Source organism: Anomaloglossus baeobatrachus, chromosome 7, assembly GCF_048569485.1.
Source record: "Anomaloglossus baeobatrachus isolate aAnoBae1 chromosome 7, aAnoBae1.hap1, whole genome shotgun sequence".
NCBI classification, from domain to species: domain Eukaryota; kingdom Metazoa; phylum Chordata; class Amphibia; order Anura; family Aromobatidae; genus Anomaloglossus; species Anomaloglossus baeobatrachus.
In genome coordinates this window covers 279,175,141-279,187,774 of record NC_134359.1, presented here as the reverse complement: position 1 = coordinate 279,187,774, position 12,634 = coordinate 279,175,141, and the positions used below count along the sequence as shown (strand labels likewise).

The window sequence follows — 12,634 nt, the reverse complement described above, 5'->3', positions numbered from 1 at the left end:
TTTCTGTAGCTCATTTTAACATCTTGTTTTTTTATGGCATAAAAGAAAAATTCTGCTTTGTGTCATTTAATAAGTCAATCGTAGGAAAAGTGCTGTGCGGGGTTTGTATACACCCAAAAAGACGTGAGACTTGATTGGATTTCACTAAATATATTTCTGACCCAATATGTCCAGGACATGAACATCAGGTACGGGTGCACGGAGGCGGGGTTTGCATCTTTCAGCAGCAGCGATCGGAGCCAACTCTGATCGCTGCAGGTTTTAGGCAATGTGGCCACATTGCGTTCTTATGTGCAGAAAATCTGCACATAAAAACGCACGTTTTGGCAGGAAAAAAAAAAAAAAACAAGCATTTTTCATTGCATTTACATGTTTTTTCACATGTGTTTTCTAGTCATAGCAACCACGGGGATTAAGGCGCTTTATTCCCCGCGGTCGACACCGGGTCACCGGTTGATCTTACTGCCGGTACCACAGCAGTTTAACCCCCTAAATGCTCCAATCAAAGCATGCAGGAGGTAGGGAGAGGAATCGCTTACCTCTCTCTAATCACAGGGACCCGATTGCTGCAATGGTAACCCCGAGTCGTCAACATAACGACCCCGGGTTACTGAGGTATGGATCTGTGCCGAACCCGTGTCAGCAGCCGGGCTCGAGGGGTCTCCGGACCCGGGGGGGCGTGCAGCCACTCAAATGAAGGGGGTATTTACAGAGGATTGTATTAGAGTTCGTGACGCCACCAGTGGTATGTGGTAATGTGGAGTACCACCGCTGCAGTTGGGAGTACCCGGGGGTGATGGAATGGGTCAGCCAGGTGTTGTGATCCTCCACGGGTAGGGGGAATGCCCTGGGACTCTGTGATGGTGTTCGGGGAATGCCGTGGGGAGTGAAGGGGTCACTTACAGACTCACTCAGTCCAGTAAGCCGACACAGACAACTGGATAAACCAAAGGTCTGGATACCGCTGCCGCTGAGGAGAGCTAGTTCGGGTCCCGTCCCCAATGGTGCTGCCTGGTGATCCGTGACCTGCCTCCTGGCACTAAGTTTACTTCTATGTTGGTCCCGGTAGTATGGAACTTGCCAGGTCCTGCTCCCCACTATGGCTAAGTTTGGGAGCTTTCTCTCAGGGTTCACGCTTGGGATTTTCTATACCGTTTTAGTGGAAAGTCCTATCCCCCTCATTGCGCTAGTATCCCGATTCTGGAGCGGGTGGAGAGCAGATCTTGAAGGCTTCGTTCTCGTTGGGTAAATTGTTAGGTTGCCTGAAGCTACTCCCTGACCTAGGGTCCACGTACCCCGTTGTGCCATGGTCCCAGCCCGGTGATAGTGCAAGGCCACCGGCTGTCCTCCTCGACAGGTCCATGCCCCTTCCCACAAACCCCTGCGACCGGGGGTCCAACTCCTACCAGGCCCAAACCACAGTCTCCTAGCTAGATAACTTCTTAGGAGCCCTGCTACTGACCTCCTCTCTCCTTCACTTCCAACACACTTTTCTCTACTCCTGACCTCCCCTAACCAACCCCCCAAGTGTGTGACCCTATTCCACTCAGGCCGTCCACTGGTGAGTCTGGTGCAGAGTTTACCTAGGATTTAATTAGCTGATGTAGGCAACACCATGTAGTTGGGGACCCATAACCAAGGAGGTGGATATTGCACGGGAGGGCAGATCGTGCAATAACCTGTGACTACCTGATAGTCCAGGGGCGTCACAGATCACCTCACAGACCAGGTTACCTACGGCACCGGAGTTCCCTGGGGCAAAGTCCAGCGGTAAAGATCGTGAAGCCTAGGTGCAGGGAACCCCGGTGACATCACAAGGTGAACCGAGCTTATGGATATGCAGGAAACCCTCAATTCACTTTGTGAAATCACCAGCGTTCCCCGCAGTAAGGTCCCCGTGGCAAAGACTGCAAGATGAAGAAATGGCTGCAGGGAACCCCAGTGATGTTAAAGCACATAAAAACGCACACAAAAAAGTAACATGGGCATTACAGATGCGTTTTTCACTGACTCCATTGAAGTCAATTGGTGAAAAAAGCAGGAAAAAAAAAAACAAAAAACAAAAAAAAAAAAACACAGAAACAATTGACATGCTGCTTTTCTTCAGCAACAAAAAACTGCAAGGAAAAAAGAAGCAACATGTGCACAGCGAGTAAGGATTCTCATGGACTTTGCTGGTATGTTTTTATTGATTAAAAGAAGCAAGGGAAAAAAAAGCAACGTGGGCACAAAGCCATACCGTTTAGAAGCTGCCGTCCATCTAGGACAGAGGCATTCAATTGGTACGGCTGAGTGTGCAACAAAATCACAGGCTGCCAATGGGGAACCAACAGCCATTATGTTTTCTTATTATTTTGAACAATGCCAGTCCAAGAGATATATATATATATATATATATAATCTCTATGATTCTTACAGGAAGAGGATATAGACAAACGTTCAGGTATTTTTATGTAAGTGCAATCACTTTTTTTTTCTAAGATGGCAGATTTACAACTAGGTCACCACAATACATGAGGTCTTTACTACATATCTCCTCCAGTATTACTGGTGTCTGTCATTTGGAGTCACTTCTCTATGGTGGTGCCCTCTAATGACAGACGTGAGGGTAATTGTCAGGCCAGGGAGCCCGCCTTCCTCAATGTCACACTGACTGGTTTAGCCGCTTATGGCTGCTCACAGCGCGCAAAAAACGGCGGGGATGAGGGCGCTGAGGTAATTTTGGCGCCACCAGAGCAGGCACTGAGCGCTCGGAAAGTGGCGGTTGATTTGGGCGGGAAACACACGCACCTGATAGAAGCCGAGCGGGAGCCGAGCTCCTCAGCACAGCCAGCGCCGCCATCTTGTGTGACCTTTCCAACAGGCAGCAGCACTCTGTGTATTCAGCCAGTGCTGAGTAGTACGAGCAAATCCTTATAAAACGAGAAGGGTGACACCTGGTGGAGACAGAGGGACAAACACCGAATCCTTTATGAAATGTAAAAAAAAAAATAATACATATTTCTTATGCTTTTTCTTGGTTGTACACATATTAATAGTGTGGTGGTACTGCCATAATCTGCCAATAAATAATGTGGCTCAATCACTGTTAAAGAACAGTATCTGGGCCCTTTTCAGTCCAAAAACGTATCAATATGCACTGTTCCATTTGCTTTGCAGGTAAAAAAAAAAAAAATGGGCCCCCTGACCTCTTGGGCCCCTGTGCGGCTGCACAGGTTACACCAATAACATGGCTCCAGATCATTTACAATATCTGGTCTGATGTCCGCCTGATGTAAACCACTCTGCGATGGCAGCATTCATCTCTACAAAAGCTCTGAAAAATGGCGGCCATGCTTCCTTGTAATTTTCCTTGCTCCCATGGAAATAAAATGTATATGCGTGGCCAGTAGAGATTGGCGAGTACTACCATGCTCAGGTGCTCTGTACTCGTAACTAGTGATGAGCGGGCACTACCATGCTCAGGTGCTCTGTACTCGTAACTAGTGATGAGCGGGCACTACCATGCTCGGGTGCTCAGTACTCGTAACTAGTGATGAGCGAGCACTACCATGCTCGGGTGCTCAGTACTCGTAACTAGTGATGAGCGAGCACTACCATGCTCGGGTGCTCTGTACTGGTAACTAGTGATGAGCGGGCACTACCATGCTCAGGTGCTCTGTACTGGTAACTAGTGATGAGTGAGCACTACCATGCTCGGGTGCTCTGTACTGGTAACTAGTGATGAGCGAGCACTACCATGCTCGGGTGCTCTGTACTGGTAACTAGTGATGAGCGGGCACTACCATGCTCAGGTGCTCAGTACTGGTAACTAGTGATGAGCGAGCACTACCATGCTCAGGTGCTCTGTACTAGTAACTAGTGATGAGCGAGCACTACCATGCTCAGGTGCTCAGTACTTGTAACTTACAAGTACTGAGCACCTGAGCATGGTAGTGCTCGCTCATCACTAGTTACTAGTACAGAGCACCTGAGCATGGTAGTGCTCGCTCATCACTAGTTACCAGTACTGAGCACCTGAGCATGGTTGTAACTAGTGATGAGCGGGCACTACCATGCTCGGGTGCTCAGTACTGGTAACTAGTGATGAGCGAGCACTACCATGCTCAGGTGCTCTGTACTAGTAACTAGTGATGAGCGAGCACTACCATGCTCAGGTGCTCGGTACTCGTAACTAGTGATGAGCGGGCACTACCATGCTCAGGTGCTCAGTACTGGTAACTAGTGATGAGCGAGCACTACCATGCTCAGGTGCTCTGTACTAGTAACTAGTGATGAGCGGGCACTACCATGCTCAGGTGCTCTGTACTAGTAACTAGTGATGAGCGAGCACTACCATGCTCAGGTGCTCGGTACTCGTAACTAGTGATGAGCGGGCACTACCATGCTCAGGTGCTCTGTACTCGTAACTAGTGATGAGCGGGCACTACCATGCTCAGGTGCTCAGTACTGGTAACTAGTGATGAGCGAGCACTACCATGCTCAGGTGCTCTGTACTAGTAACTAGTGATGAGCGAGCACTACCATGCTCAGGTGCTCAGTACTTGTAACTTACAAGTACTGAGCACCTGAGCATGGTAGTGCTCGCTCATCACTAGTTACTAGTACAGAGCACCTGAGCATGGTAGTGCTCGCTCATCACTAGTTACCAGTACTGAGCACCTGAGCATGGTTGTAACTAGTGATGAGCGGGCACTACCATGCTCGGGTGCTCAGTACTGGTAACTAGTGATGAGCGAGCACTACCATGCTCAGGTGCTCTGTACTAGTAACTAGTGATGAGCGAGCACTACCATGCTCAGGTGCTCGGTACTCGTAACTAGTGATGAGCGGGCACTACCATGCTCAGGTGCTCAGTACTGGTAACTAGTGATGAGCGAGCACTACCATGCTCAGGTGCTCTGTACTAGTAACTAGTGATGAGCGGGCACTACCATGCTCAGGTGCTCTGTACTAGTAACTAGTGATGAGCGAGCACTACCATGCTCAGGTGCTCGGTACTCGTAACTAGTGATGAGCGGGCACTACCATGCTCAGGTGCTCTGTACTCGTAACTAGTGATGAGCGGGCACTACCATGCTCAGGTGCTCAGTACTGGTAACTAGTGATGAGCGAGCACTACCATGCTCAGGTGCTCTGTACTAGTAACTAGTGATGAGCGAGCACTACCATGCTCAGGTGCTCGGTACTCGTAACTAGTGATGAGCGGGCACTACCATGCTCAGGTGCTCAGTACTTGTAACTAGTGATGAGCGGGCACTACCATGCTCGGGTGCTCAGTACTGGTAACTAGTGATGAGCGGGCACTACCATGCTCAGGTGCTCTGTACTCGTAACTAGTGATGAGCGGGCACTACCGTGCTCGGGTGCTCAGTACTGGTAACTAGTGGTGAGCAGGCACTACCATGCTCGGCTGCTCAGTACTCGTAACTAGTGATGAGCGGGCACTACTATGCTCGGGTGCTCGGTACTTGTAACTAATGATGAGCGGGCACTACTATGCTCGGGTGCTCAGTATTCGTAACTAGTGATGAGCGGGCACTACCATGCTCGGGTGCTCAGTACTCGTAACTAGTGATGAGCGGGCACTACCATGCTCGGGTGCTCAGTATTCGTAACTAGTGATGAGCGAGCACTACCATGCTCAGGTGCTCAGTACTTGTAACTAGTGATGAGCGAGCACTACCATGCTCAGGTGCTCAGTACTTGTAACTAGTGATGAGCGAGCACTACCATGCTCAGTACTCATAACGAGCAGTTGAATGCTCGGATATTTACAATGTTCACTATATGGTGAATCTGACCTGGCAGTGTGATTTCCCAGGTCAGTACGAGTACGTAGATACCAAACATGTGTAATATATATATATATATATATATATATATATATATATATTATATATATATGTATATATGTATATATATATATATATATATATATATATATGTATATATATATATATAAATATAAATATACACACACAGTACAGACCAAACGTTTGGACACACCTTCTCATTCAGAGTTTTCTTTATTTTCATGCCTCTGGAAATTGTAGATTCACATTGAATGCATCAAAACTATGAATTAACACATGTGGAATTAAATAATTAATTTGCACACTCTTGGCATTCTCTTTTTTCGTTACGCTGTTTACCGATTGGATTTATTTTATATTTTGATAGATTGGATGTTTCGGAATGTGACGATACTAAATATGTGTATTTTTTTTGTTTGTTGTATTTTCAATGGGAGGCTAATTTGAACTTTTGTGGGGGGTGGGGTTTTCATATATATATATATATATATATATTTTTATTTTTTTTTATTTAGTTTAGTTTTTTTATCGTATTTACTAGTCCCCTTAGGGGACTTGAAGCTGCGATCATCTGATTGCTTGTGCTATACCTAGCGGTGCATTAGCACTGCTCTGTACAGCAAAAATCAAGATCTCCTATGAATGTCGGCGTTCACGAGGATCGTGATGACAGTCACAGGGTTCATCAGATGACCTGTGGCTGTCATGACGACCCATCAGCGCCCCACAAACACTTGATGGGTATGCCGAGGGGAGCATGGAATGGCGCGCTCCCTCTGGAGCATGTTAAATCCTGCTGTCAAATATTGACTGCCTGATTTAACAGGTCAATAGACGCGGGCAGATCGCGATCCGGCCCAAAATCGGGAGACCTTGGTGGCCATTCAACTGGCCCACGATGACCAATCCACTTTCCAGGACACTATTCATGCAGGAATGCTCGGACCTGAAACCCATAATGTGATGGTGCATCACCACCAGGTCCAAGCATTCCTACATGACCAGTGTCCTGGAAAGTGGGTTGGTCATCAAGTGTCAGTTGAATGGCCACCAAGGTCTCCCGATCTGACCCCCTTAGACTTTTATCTTTGGGTCATCTGAAGGCAATTGTCTATGCTGTGAAGATAGAAGATGTCCAGCATCTGAAACAATGTATACAGGAGGCCTGTGCTAGCATTTCTTCTGTAGTGTTGCTATCAGTGTGTCAAGAGTGGGAGAAGAGGGCTGCATTGACAATCCAACACAATGGGCAGCACTTTAAACACATTTTATAAGTGGTCGTAAATTTGTAAAGAACTAATGAACAAATAAAGTTATATTAAAACCAAGCACACCATGGTTTTTCTTGTGAAATTCTCAATAAGTTTGATGTTACATGACCCTCTTTCCATTAGATAAAATAACATTGGATCCAAAATGGCTGACTTCAAAATGGCCACCATGGTCACCACCCATCTTGAAAAGTTTCTCCCCTCCCGTATACTAATGAGCCACAAACAGGAAGTTAATATCACCAACCATTCCCATTTTATTTAGGTGTATCCATATAAATGGCCCACCCTGTAGATTGTATCTCTATGTACCGGTATACTCAGCTTGTGAAGTCAGAGCCTGCACTGGAGCTTCAAGTATACAGAATTTTCCCTGTGACATCACCAGAGATTGTGGCTAAGGCTCTGTGCGCACAAGTGCGTTTTACCCGCAGATTTACCCGCGGATTTGCAGCGGAAATTTCTTGAGAAATGTCTGCAATCTTTGTGCAGACATTTCCCAGCAAATTCTATGAGAAAAAAAAATAGCTGTGCGCACTGTGCGGATTTTTCTCAAGAAATTTCCTTAAGAAGAATTTCTCGAGAAAATTTCTTGAGAAAATGAGCATGTCAATTCTTTTCCGCAGGTACCCTGCGGATTTCGGCAGTACAGCCTGCAAAATCCGCAGGGAACCACCCGCGGGAAAATCGCGGCTAATCCGCGACAAATCCGCATGCGGATTTGGTGCGGATTTTTTCCGGAGGTCCGGAAATCTTTCACTCCCAGAAGTTTCTCAAGAAATTTTCTTGAGAAACTTCACATTTCTAGTGCGCACATAGCCTTAAAGCTTTAGGTGCTGTATGCAACTGCAGAGTTTGTTGCTTTAAAAAAAAAAAAAAAAAAAAAAGAGAAAATTTATTTTTTTTGCAATTAGAAATAGATATTTTTGCACATTTATTTGTGTGTAATTTTATAGCCACAAAACAATGATAATTTTTTGACCTCTAGACTACAGGTACATAGAAATACACTGCTGTGTCCAGATGTATCTCTATGTACCTGTATAATCTGCTTCTGGGTTCTTTGCCTGCACTACAGGTCACATATACTTCAATCTCTCAGTGTAGGCAGTGGCTCATTGGGAAAGCTGCTGCCTCTCAAGGAGACCAGAGAAGAGAATAGTACATTTAGGCTGTGTGCCCACGGGACAATGTGCCCACGGACTTTGCAACAGGTATGTCCGCGGGTTTACTACAGCAGCTCCCCAGAATCCGCAGGTATCCATTGCTGCGGGATTCAAGCATTTTTGTTGCGGTAAACCTGTGGGACAAGTGCAGAAATACCTGCGGAAGTCCGCCCGGTATCTCCATAGTGGAAAGGTGGGACATCCGTAGATATTTCCGCGTGAATAATTGACATGCAGTTACGTGCGGCTGCGGGACATCTGCAGCATATTCTGCACATACCGCAGCATTGATACAGCACTCCTCAAATCCCATAGGATAACATGGGGAGTGTCTGTACTTGCATTAACCTGCGGATTTATCTGGAAAATCCAGATAAATACGCGTTTTTTCCGCGGCTACGTTGTCCCGTGGGGACATAGCCTTAAAGAATGTGCAGAGAGATGCCAACCCTGCCACAGAAGAGGCGCTATAGAGCCGAAGAAAGGAGAGATTAAGTAGACCGTTGGGACAGGGGGATTGAGACCTCAAATCGGGACAGTCCCGCTGAATTCGGGATGGTTAGGAGCTTTGCTTAAAGCCATGTGCACACGTTGAGTAATTGGCAAATTTTTTTACCTGTATTTGTTATCCAAAAAAAATGCAGAAGTAATGCAGTGTTTCCATATCTTCAGGTTCAGGTTTAGAAACCCATGGTCGAGAGTGTGAACAGACCCTTATAAATTCTGTAAGAAAGGCGCCCATCTTGACTTTACAAGATGTTTCAGTAGTACAAGACAGCTGATCCATTTTATGTTTACAACCAGTAATAATGTCCACCGTGGCAGGGAGATATCATATCAGACGACTGTTATTCACATGCAATACCCAGATCTGCACTTCTACAGAAATGTATGTCACCCATAAGGTCCTGTAGTGGGTCCTAAAGCCGTGTTCACATTGAGCAGAGATCCCGCCATCTTGTGGTTTTCAATACATACAATAAGCTTTTATATGCAAGAAAAAAATGTTTGTATATATATATATATATATATATATATACCCATACATACATACACACACATATATATATATATATATATATATATATATACACATACATATACATACACATACATACATATATATATATATATATATATGTATGTATGTATAACATTTCTTTGTCGCTCCATTGGGAGACCCAGACAATTGGGTGTATAGCTTCTGCCTCCGGAGGCCACACAAAGTATTACACTTAAAAGTGTAAAGCCCCTCCCCTTCTGCCTATACACCCCCCCGTGCATCACGGGCTCCTCAGTTTTTATGCTTTGTGCGAAGGAGGCACACATGCACGCATAGCTCCACAATTTAGTCAGCAGCAGCTGCTGACTATATCGGATGGAAGAAAAGAGGGCCCATAACAGGGCCCCCGGCATGCTCCCTTCTCACCCCACTCTGGTCGGCGGTGCTGTTAAGGTTGAGGTACCCATTGCGGGTACATAGGCAGGAGCCACATGCCGTTTTCCTTCCCCATCCCTTGGGGGCTCTGGGTGAAGTGGGATCCTAGTCGGTCACCATGCACTGGGACCGTGCTCCCTCCGCAGCCCCTGGGGAATCTGCTGGACAGGAGCTGGGTATCGTCAGCGACAAGGCCCTGCTACTGTGAGGTACTCTGTGTCCCCTTGGGGACAGCGCATGGAGCGCTTGTGTCATACACGCTGCAGCACTGCTGGGTGTGTTAGTGCGCCGGGACTACCGCGCTGACCGCGCTTGTTTGCCGGCCGCGCTTATAACTTTAGTCCCCGGCTTCTGCGGCCTAGTACCGCATATTCCCGCCCCCGGGCCTGCCAGTCAGGGGAAGGGAGGGACGCTGCACTGGACGTCAGCGCTGAGGGCTGGAGCATACTTTGTATCCTCCTCCCCCCTCACTGAGCACCGTGGGGCACCAGATTCCCGCACTTTCTAGGGCACGCCCACGGCCCCCTCCTCCTCACAGAACGCCGGCAGCCATTCCTGTCAGCACTTCTGAAGCTGGAGAGGAGAGACAACACGGCTCTGGGAGGCCCAGGCAGGGAATCTGGTGGTCACACAACCGCTTTGGGTGGTCGGTAAGCCGCACCTGTTTCTAGGTGCTGGCCCCCCTGGGTGCCGAAGTGTATATATATATATATATATATGCTTATATGCTATACAGTTACTCTGTACGGTCGCACTGTTGGTTTTTGGCTATATACCCTCCCGGATTGTACTCAGAGGAGACAACAGCATGTCGTCCGCAAAAAGCAAGGGTGCCAAAGCACAGGCTTACTTTGCAACCTGTACCTCATGTGCGGCTATACTACCGGCAGGTTTCACCTACCCTCATTGTGTGCAATGCTCGGCCCCTGTGGCACTTACTCAGCCGGAGCCTCTGCCACTGGTGGCCCAAGTGGAACCACCTGCTACCACTGTCCAGGTGACAGGGACGGAGTTTGCAGTATTCGCTGACAAACTTTCTGAGACTATGGATAAATGGTCTGCTAAGATACTAGAAGCCTTGCAGTCCAGGCCGGTGACACAGGCCCCGGGCACTGTTGAATCATTGACCCCAGGCCCCCCTCGGTTGGAGTAGCAAAGTGCTCCTGGGGTGACTCATAGGTCCCAAGGTGAGGTCTCTGACACGGACCGCAGTCCCAGACCGCCTAAGCGAGCTCGCTGGGAGCTTCCCTCGACTTCATCACACTGCTCAGGGTCGCAGCAGGAGGACTCTCTAGAGGATGAAGCGGAGGTGGCAGATCAGGATTCCGATCCTGAAGCCGCTCTCAACCTAGATACACCAGAAGGAGACGCCATAGTGAATGACCTTATAGCGTCCATCAATCAGGTGTTGGATCTTTCTCCCCCAGCTCCTCCAATTGAGGAGTCAGCTTCTCAGCAGGAGAAATTCCGTTTTAGGTTTCCCAAGCGTACAATGAGTACGTTTCTGGATCACTCCGACTTCAGAGAGGCAGTCCAGAAACACCGAGCTTGTCCAGATAAGCGCTTTTCTAAGCGCCTTAAGGACACACGTTATCCCTTCCCCCCTGACGTTGTCAAGGGTTGGGCTCAGTGTCCCAAGGTGGATCCTCCAGTCTCCAGAGTGGCGGCTAGATCCATAGTTGCAGTGGAAGATGGGGCTTCACTCAAAGATGCCGCTGACAGACAGATGGAGCTCTGGTTGAAATCCATCTATGAGGCTATCGGCGCGTCCTTTGCTCCGGCATTCGCAGCCGTATGAGCACTCCAAGCTATCTCAGCTTGTCACTCGCAGATTAATGCAGTCACACGTGCCTCTGCTCCGCAGGTGGTGTCCTTAACCTCTCAGGCGTCGGCGTTTGCGTCCTACGCCATTAATGCTGTCCTGGACTCTGCGAGCCGTACGGCGGTAGCATCCGCCAATTCGGTGGCAGTCCGCAGGGCCATGTGGCTACGTGAATGGAAGGCAGACTCTGCTTCCAAAAAGTTCTTAACCGGTTTGCCATTTTCTGGCGACCGCCTGTTTGGTGAGCGATTGGATGAAATCATTAAACAATCCAAGGGAAAGGACTCATCCTTACCCCAGTCCAAACCAAATAGACCTCAACAACGGAAGGTACAATCGAGGTTTCGGTCCTTTCGGCCCGCGGGCAGGTCTCAATTCTCCTCGTCCAACAGGCCACAGAAGGGTCAGACGAACTCCGATTCATGGCGGTCTAAGTCACGTCCTAAAAAGACCGCCGGAGGAACCGCTCCCAAAGCGGCCTCCTCATGACTTTCGGCCTCTTCACACCGCATCCTCGGTCGGTGGCAGGCTCTCCCGCTTTTGCGACGCCTGGCTGCCACAGGTACAAGACCGTTGGGTGAGAGACATTCTGTCTCACGGTTACAGGATAGAGTTCAGCTCTCGTCCTATGACTCGATTCTTCAGAACATCTCCGCCCCCCGAGCGAGCCGATGCTCTTCTTCAGGCGGTGTGCACTCTGAAGGCAGAAGGAGTGGTGATCCCTGTTCCTCTTCAGCAACAGGGTCACGGTTTTTACTCCAACTTGTTTGTGGTGCCAAAAAAGGACGGAACTTTCCGTCCTGTTCTGGACCTAAAACTGCTCAACAAACACGTAAAAACCAGGCGGTTCCGGATGGAATCGCTCCGCTCCGTCATCGCCTCAATGTCCCAAGGAGATTTCCTAGCATCAATCGACATCAAAGATGCTTATCTCCACGTACCGATTGCACCAGAGCATCAGCGCTTCCTGCGTTTCGCCATAGGGGACGAACACCTTCAGTTCGTGGCACTGCCTTTCGGCCTGGCGACAGCACCACGGGTCTTCACCAAGGTCATGGCAACAGTGGTAGCAGTCCTACACTCTCAGGGACACTCGGTGATCCCTTACTTAGACGATCTGC

At 48.3% G+C, this 12,634-nt stretch overlaps 1 protein-coding gene across 1 annotated transcript in view; it reads right to left on the bottom strand.

Annotated features, from left to right (window-relative positions):
- ECI1 (enoyl-CoA delta isomerase 1) overlaps positions 1-2,900 on the bottom strand; it is a 48,662-nt gene extending 45,762 nt beyond the window's left edge. Inside the window, exon 1 of the mRNA XM_075319390.1 lies at positions 2,791-2,900. Coding sequence (XP_075175505.1) covers positions 2,791-2,842 — 52 coding nt within the window. The 5' untranslated portion in view covers positions 2,843-2,900. The remainder of the gene's footprint in view (positions 1-2,790) is intronic.
- Positions 2,901-12,634: the final 9,734 nt, after the last annotated feature.